This window comes from Pyxicephalus adspersus, chromosome 1 (assembly GCF_032062135.1).
Source record: "Pyxicephalus adspersus chromosome 1, UCB_Pads_2.0, whole genome shotgun sequence".
Taxonomy (NCBI): Eukaryota; Metazoa; Chordata; class Amphibia; order Anura; family Pyxicephalidae; genus Pyxicephalus; species Pyxicephalus adspersus.
The window spans coordinates 95,936,785-95,949,739 of record NC_092858.1 but is presented as its reverse complement, the minus strand read 5'-3'; the positions used below and the strand labels follow the sequence as shown (position 1 = coordinate 95,949,739).

General features: G+C 36.6%; 1 protein-coding gene across 3 annotated transcripts in view; it reads right to left on the bottom strand.

Annotated features, from left to right (window-relative positions):
- LOC140336544 (uncharacterized) overlaps window positions 1-9,212 on the bottom strand; it is a 39,866-nt gene extending 30,654 nt beyond the window's left edge. Inside the window, exons 1-2 of one of the 3 annotated variants that reach the window (XM_072419734.1) lie at window positions 9,062-9,212; window positions 6,160-6,307 (exon numbers count right to left, since the gene is read on the bottom strand). In XM_072419734.1, coding sequence (XP_072275835.1) covers window positions 6,160-6,234 — 75 coding nt within the window. In that variant the 5' untranslated portion in view covers window positions 6,235-6,307; window positions 9,062-9,212. Of the gene's footprint in view, window positions 1-6,159; window positions 6,308-6,925; window positions 7,366-9,061 lie in introns of those variants that run through there. The other 2 variants (XM_072419743.1, XM_072419727.1) reach the window with 2 other exon arrangements.
- Window positions 9,213-12,955: the final 3,743 nt, after the last annotated feature.

Genomic DNA, 12,955 nt, shown 5'->3' with positions numbered 1-12,955 from the left:
GATTTTTTTTTTTACTGCTTGTACTGCTGTATTGGCAATTTAAGTAAAAAACACTACTGAAGGCCAAAAAATAAAAACATCCACTGACAGTCTACCATCTAGACCATATGGACAACAGAAAATCTGATATGGCCAGGTAACACAGAATATTCATATTGTTCCCTCCAATATTTGAACTTAGGTCTGTCACATAAAGTTTACATTTCTTTTATAAGTTTGTTCAAACAAAATAATTCCGTCTGTAATTTTATTTAGACCTAGAAACACTGTTTGCCAATATTGCCTTAAGCAAATCTTTCAGAAGTGTAAGCCACACTGTGTTACTTTATTCTTCTCCCAAAAAATCAAAAAACATTTTTAGGCCTTTCTTTATTTATTATTTTCACTTCTTGAACAAGTCCTACAGCAGACTAACACATACGACTAGCTTCATAAGGTAGTCACCTGGAATGGTATTCCAACAGTCAGTTCCCAGAGGCGTTGAGCACTTGTTGGCTACTTTTTCTTCATTTTGTGAACCAGATCAACCCAAACAATTTCAGTTGGGTTTAAGTCAGGTGATTGTGGAGGCCAGGTCATCTATGGCCGCACTCCATCACTCTCCTTCTAAGTCAAATAGACCTTCCAAAGCCTGGAGGTGTGTTTGGGGTCACTGTACTGTTGAAAAAACGATATGTGCAAACCAGATGGGATGGCATGCTTCTCCAAAAAGCTGCAGTAGCCACGCATGTAAAAACATTCACTCACTTTCCTCATGTCTGACAAAACCATGGCAGATGGAACCAAAAATCCAAAAGTAAAGATTTTCACTGGTATATGTTTATTTCTTGTGATTCTTGGTCCAAGTAATTCTCTTCTTCGTGTTCTTGCACAGTAGTGGCTTCTTTGCAGAAATTCAACCACAATGTCCTGATTCACACAGTCACCTCTAAACAGTCGATGTTGAGATGTGTCTGCTGCTTGAACTCTGTGAAGCATTATTGTGCTCATGGGAGCAAGTTTCATTGCAGCGTTTGATGGTTTTCCTGGCTGGGCATGAGGTTACAAGTGCAGTCGTCTAAATATTCAAACTTTATGGGACTGTTGTTACTCTTTATTTAAGTGATTGAGTCTTTCTTGCCATAATATGGAGTAGAACAGTAGTTGAATAGGGCTATTCACTGTACAGAACTATATACCTCTGGACAACACAGCGGGTACACCTGTTACTAGAAGACCATTCCAAGTGATCTCATGAACCTGACTGACAGAATGCCAGAAGTGTGCAAAGCTGTCATCAAAGCAAAAGGTGACTACTTTGAAGATTTTAAAATAAGGTTAAGGTTTTTTTTTTTTGTTTAAACACAATTCAATATGTTTCTTCATAGTTTGATGTCTTAGAAAATAAACTACAAAGTAGATAAAAAAATATATATATATATATATATATATATATAATTATTATTGGAAGACCTCCTAAAAACTTAGTTAGTCCTAAAAACTTAGTTACTATATTAGTCAGCCTCACTGAGAGTCATGGGAGGCATAAAAGCAGAGATCATTCTCTTCTTTCTTCAGCAAAATCGATAGGTAGAGTAAAGATATTTAATATATTTAAATATATAAATATAAATATATATACTAAATCTTGTGTATGATGGGTATGTAAGTATGTTGGGTTATCAGCATTATAAAAAGTCACCATTGACACATTGATTAGATCTGAACCTAGATAATAACACATGATGGGCATTATATATTGATTTTCTGGTGCCCATTCAGGCTTGCTATCACAGTTTCTGGCAGAGACAAGTATTCCATTCTAGATTATTGTCTCTGTCTCCTGTCAATGGTTCCCGGTTCTACACTGTGGGTGTAATACAGAACTGCATGGTGACCAAAAAGCTGGAATGAAAAATTCATTCATTCAGCTCATTCCAGTATTATATAAACCCCCATTATGTTTGCAGCTATAAATAAAAAATAAAGTAATTATTCACACCCAGATGAACTCTGCTAAAAGAAAAAAAAATAGTTTAAGTAAATCAAACTTCGGTATCTTAGGTCAGTGTTAAGGACACTGCAGGATGCAGATTTCATTTTCAGGAGTTTTATCTTCTTTTGTTTACCAGCAGATTGCTACTCTCAAATCTTAGACACAGCTGGAGGTAGAATTTCTGTGCAGACAGGCGTTGATTGGTAGAGTTAGAATTAGGGCCTCTGAATGCAGGAAATAGTTACTATTTAGAATCTAGGTCACCTTTCAAGAATACTTGAGACTGTAACTAAAATTGCAAGCAGAGAGCAAAAAATATTATCTATATAGCCAGTGGTCCACATGTTTTCAGTATTAATGACTTGCCATTCCTTGTTCCACAGCCTGTATATGGAGGTGGCCATCTTGGTGGAGACATGGGCATTGTTTCCAGAGCTGCCCCACCCCTCTTAAGACTAGGGATCTGATAACTAGTGAGGAAATAGTAGAAGTAACATGGGACGTGGAGGAAGCTCAGAGGCAGAAAATGAATAGGACAAGATGAAGGAATGCATGCAGTACAGATTCATCTCCAACAAGCAGCACATGTGGCATCACCAAATCTTACATTAAATCTGGTATAACTTGAAGTCACAGACGATAGTGCCCACAAAGAATGCATATTGCTATGAGGCTGTGGATACAGAAATGCCTAGGGGTTGTTACATACAAGGAACTGCACTTATATTTCTTAGGAGGAAATTTTTGGAGGAAAGGCTACATTTTTGGGGTGCTGTTTAGGTGCAATACTTTGTTACATATGTTACCTATGTACCTAAATAGAACATTTTCCATTAATAACCACAAAAAAGTACAACTAAAGGCATGTATATAAAGCCCAAAGCCTAGTTACCATAAGATGCACAAGTCTCCAAGCCAAAAAATATATTTACTTTCTCTGATAGAGCCAAATCCTTTTTTATTTGTGTCGTACATGATCCCCTTCCTCCAGAAATCAGCACTGGCAATATTAGCCATTCCCCTTGCAACATTAATTCTAATGGCAGCACAGTGGCTCAGAGGTCCCTGGCCTTTGCAGCGCTGGGTCCCAGGTTCCAATCTTGGCCAGGACACTATCTGCATGGAGTCTGCAGGTTCTCCCTGTCTCTGCATGGGTTTCCTCCACATTCCAAAAAACATGCAGTTAGGTTAATTGGCTTCCCCCCAAAAATTGACCTTAGACTGTAGTAATGACATATAGCTATGGTTGTGACATTAGATTGTGAGCCGAGCCCCTTTGTGGAACAGCTAGTGACATGACTATGGACTTTGTACAGTGCTGCATAATATGATGGTGCTATATAAATACTGTGTAACAAAAATAATGCCTTGTCATGCAAGAAGGCGCAGTCTACATGCCCGTTGCAATTCTGGGGGGGCAGTGCATCATTGTCGATACATCTTCGCCAGAAGCTGCATTAGCTGGACATATTTGAAAGACTTAACGTGTATTTGTGGGCCTTTGCAGGTGGATACAAATAAAACTGTAGCTGCAGCATCCACTTTTTTAATACTAAGTATTTAATATTAAAACAGAGACACTGTCAAATATACCATAATCCAGTTCAACATTTTTTATATATGTATTAATTACATGTATGTATAGACAAGACTTCCTTTGTGCATTAGCATGTCAAGTCCTTAGGATTAGGGATTTTATTATGAAAATCATGATTTTACCTTTGCAGAGTTTAGTCCTAAATTTTGGCATGCAGACTGCTCAGACTGACTTCTAATAAATCTATTTAAACACAATATCATTGCTGACATAGTGCGCATGATTTATGAAAACTCTCCAAGGATGGAGAGGATATACTTTCATCTGTAAAGCTGGGTGATCCAGCAAACCTGGAATGGATCTCCTCAAAGGCATTTACTTTTTGCTAACAAATGTTTTCAATCTTGGACCAAATCCATTCCAGGATTGCTGGATCACTTAGCTTTACTGATAAAAGTGTATCCTTACCAGCCTTGGAGAGCTTTAAAAAATCAGGCCAAGTGTAATAAGAGCTAAACAGAAAAAATAGGAAGCCTCTGCATTACCTAGGCATCAAAAAACCTTCTGTATCCTTAAAAACTGCCTTACGTTTGCCTTATCCATTGACTTTGATTAATCATGTAAACAGCAAATTTTATCTAAAGTAAAAATGTTCAGTTTTGCTTATCTCTAGTAGGATGTTCTCAGCTTTTTATGTAATCTTAGCTTTGTGTTGCTGACCCAGCTTCTTATTTCCAGTCCTTTGCTACCTTCCCTGATCTCTGCTCCATCTGACTTTACTTGATGCTTTCCTTTCCTATGTTCCTCTGGGATCTTGACCTCTATTTGTTTGTGTAATCCTTCTGAACTTCTTTGTTGTCATGACTACTCATTTAGCACACACAATCTGGTTTAAAAGTCAATGGGGCATGCGAGTACCAGTGAATGCATATAAAGAATCTTTGAAAACATAGAACTAAAAGCTAAAGATTGCAATATGCCGGTTATTATAGCCAGGCTAAACTAGACCCATTCCATTGTTAGGGGACACAGTCCATCACACACATGCTGGGTAGTACAATGCTCATCAAGTAATATTTCTGTCCAAGCACAAAGTTGAACTACATCACACAATGTGCCAGTCAGTGCCCATACAACTTTGCTTACCCATACACATATACAGAACATCATGTGCAGTATTTATGTTTCAGAATATTTTTTTGCTCAATACAAATGCATGTCACAAAGCTCTCTTAATAACTCACTGCAAGAACATAAAATAAATGGATATAATAATCAGTTTGTTACGACGTGAAAATCAAAATATCAAAGGAAATGTTAGGAAAGGGTCCTACTACAGTTAAAGGGATATCACTATGAGCTGGCATTTCTTTTATTGTTTACTGTATATAAGAAATTGCCTTGCTATGTGAGCTCCTTATCATTAGCATGATCTATTGAACCATTATTTCTCTTTTCTGTTTGATTAGTTTATGAGTGGCACAGTAGGATTCTCATTATGGCCCCCTCTGCTTTTAACTGCATCACATAAGGTTAGAGTTTGTTTCCCCTGGTCAACCTTTGGTAAAGTTCACTCTCAAGCTTTATGTACATTTAGATATGTGCCCAATTGTGAACATGTTTATTGTTAGTGTAGGATGCAATTAATTTCTATCATTAGCACTGGGACCTAAGAATGAGATTGGCTATGATGTTGGATATTAAAGGATATATGGATGATCAATATACAGTTTTTTGGTGGTGTTATGATTATCCACTGACTTCATGTCAGTTAGGCCAGGGTTATTTTATCTGTTTCTGTCTGCGATTAATTGCCCTGTCTTTTAGCTTCTAGCAACATGCAGAGTATTAACTTAATTACATGAACCAATTTTTCTCTTTTTTCTTTTTTTGTTTATATAAATTCTAACTGCATGATATCTGCTTAGGCAATTGTCATGCTTTTTTCTTTTTGAGAAAATACTGTTTTCAAATAGTTTCATCCTTTTCTGTATGTCATTTCTTCTGATCTCTACCAGCTTCCTTTATCAATGTTTGCATTTACATGTACATGGTTATTACAAGTTAACTTCATAGCAACAATGATGGGGCATGACTGCTCATGTGGCAGTGTTATTACAGGGACACAGAATTGGCACAACATACCATCAATTGCCTGAAGAATGACCTTCATGGCAGGACAACATTATTGAAATCTAAAGCTTTATTAAAATAACATTTAAAAGCTACATTACCATGGTAATTATTACAGGAGAATTTAGTAATTGGTTTACTTCACATTTACTTTAGGCTTGGGCTGAATGAATAAGGTAATGTAACTGAATAAGTGCCCAAGCATATGGGTGCCTAAGCATATGGCCTTTTCACCAGACCAGAAGGTGTTTAAATGGGCTCAAGTTCATCATTTAGTCCTGGCAAATAAACCAGAGCAATCTAAACCAAGTATCTGCTCATTGTATGCAATCAGTACCTAAATATAATATTATCTGTACTAAAGCATATATAAAGGTTATACAGACTACTTTCTAGACCCACAAGATAACATCCTTAAAGTTAAGGTAACAAATATTCATTTAGTATGCAAAATAACAAAATAATGCCCAGAAAAGATATACAACCTGAAGTATTGCATAATTATGAGACTAACCCATGCCATGCTACAGAAGCTGAGGATCCTGCAGAAAGCCTTGCTCAGTATGGACAGGAGATGAAAGATGCCCATTTTTGTAGGTGATTAGTTTGTCATTATACAGGGTCATCCAGGCCAGCAGAACCAACAGAAGCTCATGTTTGTACTAAAAAAATATGAGAGCCTAGTATGAGCAATAAATAGACATTACATACTTGCAAAATATTAAAGATGTACAATAAATACAACAATAACAGTTTATTAGTATTTATACAACAACAATGTATTATCTTATTATCACAATCATATACGCGTACACAAAATCTTGCGGTACAGAATTTAAAATTAAAAAATAACCATGAGATGCAAATAATAAAAAAAGTTTTGATAGCATTTGTTGTATTGTAGGCAGAAATAAAGTGAAAGGAAAAAGGAGTTTACACATGGCCAGTCATTAAAAGCTGAAGGTGTCGGGAATATCAGTTTTGGTTCCTGTACTGTTAGCTGCTGATCTAGTGATTCACAGTCTATGAGCATTTTACAATTGTTCATGATAAGTGAGAAAACATTTTCCTGAGGGTGTGATTGTACAGAAACACTAGTACCTCCTAAGTATGATTATGTTAAAAATTGCAATACTATAACAACTTGGCTATATACTGTAAGAACTAACTTTACAAAAAGGAAAATGATGCCGTTTTCAAACTAGTTTTACTAAACATGCATTGTGAGCTACATTAATCATGATTCATAAGAACTCCATGTAACTGTAATAAACACATACCTGTGTATTCTTGTATTCCAGTCTTCGCTGTGGTTATATGGTAATACATGAAGTTTGCTTTACACTTAGAGTAGTCCCTAATGCTTCTCAAGCTGCCACCTAACAAATCCTTTGTAAGGAAATGTGTTTTACCAGTCTTTTGTGTAAGCCGATTAAAAGAGGTAGTAGCAAGCACTGAAGGGTTGTACAAAGAATGTTCTGTAAGATTTGTGTTCTGGTTAAGCTGAAAACAACCATTAATAGTATGACCACTCCATATGACAGTGCTGCAGTTTTTTCACCATAAACATCTAAAAAAAGGTGGTAGAAAGCAGTGATACAGACATCTCTATATTGCTATCACAATGCTTTGTAGCTCAGTTTAGATGTTAATTGTGGAAAGTCCATTGTCTATACTGACATGGTTCCTCCCCATTCTCTAACTAATTATGCCATTTACTAGGTTTACTACAAATGAATAAAGGTTGTGTCTGGGCCCCTGGACATCCACCAGGCCCTAGGATCTTGTCTATGGTTACCATGTGGATGATCCAGCTCTGACTAGGGCAGGTGTTCTATTACTATAGAAAATGTCATATGCACTGTGAGCTACTTATAGGGATTCTTTTCTTAAAGCTTATCCTAAACACTCATTTGATATATGCAGCTTACTAGCCCTCAAGTGTGGTGTCGGAAATGTATCTATGGAGAAAGCTATGTTTGGCCCTCAGGCTGGACCTAAAATGTATGTGGTGGTAACTTCTTTTTGAAGTTTTGAATAAAAGAGGGAAGGGTTAGACCTATTGTCAAGTTTTTATCACGGTCTGTTATGCTATTGATGAGGACCACCTCTTTGTTTGTCCTGAAGATTATAGTCACTAAAACCACAAATGAATGCAATATGAGTTGAGGGAAAATACCTAAATGGGCACCCCTGTTAGGGGACAAATTTCTGGGGTGAAAATATGTAAATTGACTCAGATAAGCTATGCACTAGCTTTACAAGTCCCCCAGGGACTTTAGCCGATGTGTATCCGCCACAATTCATGTATTTGACCTTATTACACAGGAAGAATCTACTTCAACAATAAAAATGCAAAAATCAACTCAAAATGAAATATCAGTTTTGATTGGGTTGAGCTTCAAGTGAGTTGAAATGGGAAAGACAGTTTTTATACAGTGCAAGGGATTATTGGTGACTAGCTAATGTAGGCAAATCAGCATTGTTGAATTGATGCCCCCTTCACCTTGAGGAATCTATATGGAAGAATTAAATAGGCATATCTTACTTATTTAAAAAAACAAACGTTCAGCATGGTCTAGAGGTGGGCTAATTTTAAACTGGAGATGAGATTTACATTTTTCTATCTAGCAAGCAGAATAAATAATGTATCAATGTAAATAAAATAAAAATATCAATACATGAGAAAAAAAAAGTCAGCAAAAGTTGAATATTAGTTACATTATGTATGTTAGGGACAACTAAAGCTTTGTGTAACTTAGTATCATTTTTATAGGAAAACGATCAATAGATAAAATTTATTGAACATGATGAAAATTACTCATATGACAAGGCAAAATGGCACGTATTTCAATGAACTTTGTGTTGTAATTGATATAGAAAAAATGATAGCTGCTAAGGAATAGGGATTAGGGTTAAGGATTCAGAAGCCATAAAGTTACATGTACCACTTAAATCTGAAAGCAATCTTCTCCTTTAGAGAAATGAGGCAAGATTTAAAGATTGCATTATTGGGAAACATTAATATTTATAGATTGTTGAGAGGATAATAGGAAATAGGAAAATTAGGAAATGTGAGGAATAGACAAAATCCGTAGAGGAAGTTGGACACTGTTTGCTGTATACTTAAATAAATGACTTTTAGATCCTTTCTTTAAACAGAGGGCAAGTATAGGATGGTGAAATAAGCGTGCCTATCTGTACAATCGATGAGGGATCATCTGTTTATTATGGTCAGTGGATTAGATCCAAATCCCTATCCTTATACATGCTGGTAGTTTACAGATAGGATTACAAACCCCTTACTATAACTGACATTTTTAAAATAATTTATGTAAATGACTTTGATTCTGTATGTGTATAACAACAATATTTTCTAAGTAATGTGTTATGAATAAAAAACAGAATAGCATTACCCATTACTTGCTGTCAGCGTGACTTATCTATTTTTCTTCAGCTGCCCTATTATAGCCTCAATGTGTTGCAATGTTCCTGAAGTAGCTTGAAAGTGATCTTATCAGGCAGCAAGCATGAAAGTGCACAATCTGTTTCTCTATTATTTCACTTCTGTTCTCTGTTTACAAGCTTGTTTCCTGTTGCTAGGATGAACCTCTAAGCTAATGACTTCACTGTAAGTACAATGAAACAACTACTGTTTCTCTGAATGAAGATGAAGAATGTACTTTTCTGGCTCATGACATGTAATCCTTTACACTCTGCTAAAGGAACACAATTATTTGAATAGCAATATAAAACCGTGCTAACCTTCTAAATAATAAAACTGTAGACAAGGTCAAAAAGTCACCAAACTATAAATGTAGCATGGAAATATGGGGGCTGCCAGTGGTGACCTGTTTCTGGACATGCTAGTATTTTTGGCTGTTACGCTTACTGTATATCAATACCTTTAAATGACCAAATATGCAAATTAGCAGCCCCGTACCAGTCCACGAAAGGACCCCTGCCCTGCTTATATAGCACCATAAACGAAGTGTAATTGACAGCGCACTAGGCTGATCAATAAAACAGGGTATGTTTCTTTCTGACAAATGACAGTGTTGTATGTTGCATACTCCTGACCAAAATGTTTATTGTCTCAACAGTTGCTGGTTGCTATGTATTCCCCTAAGTGTTTTAATTACATAGTTCTTGAAGGCAGCCTCAGACATAAAAGAATTTATAATGGAAATGCTTAAAATTATTTTTGATCATGAGATTTATGATCACCTGTAAAACTATCCCTTGTGACATTGATTTTACAGGGTGTATTGTGGATACAGGGACAACAGCAAACATGTGCAACATGAACTTTGAGTAGATTTAGACACTGTTCAACCTTTTCCCTTTAAACCACATCCTATATGGAGTACTTTATAGTCGCATTCACTTTTTTGCTCTGTTTCCGGCTATCCCTCTTTTTAAAATTCATAAGGGGGGTTATAATATTTGTGCGTTGATCGGCCAAAACATTAAAACCACTTACAGGTGGATAACATTGACAGTCTTGTTATAAACCCACCTGGGATATATTAAGCAACAAATGAACAAATAAGGTGAGGTGTTGGAAGTAGAAAACATAGGCAAATGTAGGGATCTGGACAACTCATACAAACACCAAATTGTGATGGCTAGATGACTGGTATAAGAGCATCTCCAAAATGGCAGATCTGGGTATTCCCAGTATGAAGTGATAAGTATCTACCTACAGGGCCATGGGTGCCCAAAATTCATTGATGTGCATAGGGATAGGGATGTAATAGCCCCGTCTGGTCTAATATGATCACACAGAAAAGCCACTAAAAATAGTGTATGGGACAAGAGCACCAGGAATAGCAGGCTGTATGTACAAGCAAGGAGTATGGAGAGTATGAAAGTGGGCTATATGTACAGGAGAGGGAGAGGGTATGACTGTGGGTAGTATATACAAGAGAGGAGTGCAATGGGTATAACACTGCGCAGTGTTTATAGAGGGGAGTGTGGTGGGTATGACAGTAAGCAGCTTGTGCAAAGTTGCAGTAAAGAATTATAACAAAGGTGAGCATTCACCTTTGGATAGAACTATGGAGGATCTAACTGAGAATTTTGTAAAGCAGGAAATTGTGGAGGATATGACAGCAGACAATATGTGTGGGAGAGGAATGTGGAGGGTATGACAGTGGACAGTATGTAGAGATACGAAGTGTGGTTTTTTGGAGTTCACTAAGCATTAGCTGTAACCCACAACATGGAGGAATTGTCAACTCTCTTTAGGAGAAATGCCATTTAGCCAACGATGGAGTACATGTATGCAGACAGGAAGTTCCTCCAAAAGGGCTGTATAGGAAAGGCAGCACAGCAACAAAGGATAATGTATAATAAATGGATATGTGATCTTAGACTAACGTATATGTGATCATAGACTAACGACCATAGTTCCAATGCAAACTAAATGTCATTCAGTTAAGGGTTTAATCCGAATTCCCATTAACACCATTGGAGTAATGTATATGGTCGTTCAGAGGTTGTGTTTCATCTGCTTTGTATTTCTTCAGCATCAGCACATCCTATTAAGGTGTGGTATACCTGCAGACAAAATCGGTAAAATGCATCCTGCTGTTTAACAAAATACTACCTAAAGTTTACATCTACTCCAAATCCAAACATTAATACACAGTCATTGGGATTTTACTGGCACATATTAAAAACCACCAAGTTAAAATGTTTTTTTTATTATTTTTTATTGAAAACAGCTTATCTTAAAACATTTAAAGGGTTCCTGATTTGAAGTTCTCATAAATTAAACAAACAATAGCACAATACAGTAATCAATACATTACAAATTTATTAAAAACATTTTGTTCTTTGCTTGTTATACTCATCCTCCATATTGTTTAATTCACATTAGGGTTACCCTTACTCAACGCGTTTCATTTTTTAATTTGGTGGTTCATATAATATGCCAGAACATTTTAATTTGGTGGTTCATATAATATGCCAGTAAAATCTCAAATATCTGTGTATTAATGTTTGGATTTGCCAAAGTTAAGGGATGAGGATAATTTGGCCAGTAAATTGAATAAAAGTTTTATTGTTGTAATTACATATACTTCAAACAGAGGACTAAATACTAAATAGCTATGTTTTTATTGTAAAAGAAAAACAGAGACCATGTTCAAGGCTTCCTTTAGATCAGTGGTTGCCAACCTTTCCAACCTCACGGACCACTAAATTCACCAAACTCGGACCGGGTAGCCGTGTATCACTCAAAGAGGAAGAAATTTACCCCAGACTGAGGTCATGATGCCAGAACCCGCCCACTCTTCCATCGCAGGGTCAGACCTGCTTGCTAAAGTTGCATCCACAGCCCTGCACTACTGTCCCCTCAAAATGTTTAGCAAGCAGGTCTGAGCCTGCGATGGGGGAGTGCACAGGGGGGACAGAGCCGCTGACCACCAAAATTTTCTCGTGTACCACCAGTTGGTGGCTTCTGCTTTAGATCTACCAATAACTATAAAGTACTGATTGCAAGGTGTATAGTCAGTTCAACACCTAGTCCTGCCAACAGCTTATGTAGCTTTTCATAGTATGACCATTTACTACAAGAAGTGCTTTAAAGACTACAATAAAAAACGTATTGCTAGTTGGGTCCATCTGAAAAAATGGATAAAAATAGATATAGCTGCAGACATTACTAATTACACAGGTCAACATGTCATTTTCATCAGATATAATTTTATGTGGGCTTTGTAGTATTTTTGCGGATTTTAAATCTGTGATTGGTTTTTAGGATAGAGACCGCAAGAACTGCGATTGATTTCGTTTGTCATCATGACTAGAAATTGCCTTAATGATCCAGACAGTTTCTGTGTGGTTCATTCACGATGAAAGCACAACGTCGCCAAATTACCACAGAACATAAAAGATATACAAATTATATTTCAGCTGTCCACTTGGTGACCAGGATAAATCTTGGGCTCCACATGTCATTTGTACCATTTGTTCCAATGGACTGCGTTGCAGCCAGTTACAACCCCAAATCATCTGATCCTGACTACTTGGCTGATGAAGATTCAGAACCAGAGACCTTTACACAAGCATAGCTAAATGATCTCGTTTGTGATTCAAATCTCTCCAAAGATAAAGCAGAACTTCTTGCTTCAAGGCTTAAACAGAAGCACTTGCTTGCAAAGAGTATAACTGTAACTCACTACAGAAAACAAAATCATAGTTTGACAATATTTTTCACTGGTGATGGCTCACTGCTACTGTTATGATATAAATGCACTCTTTAACAGTTTGTCACAAGCGCATGTTCCATCTGAATGATGTAT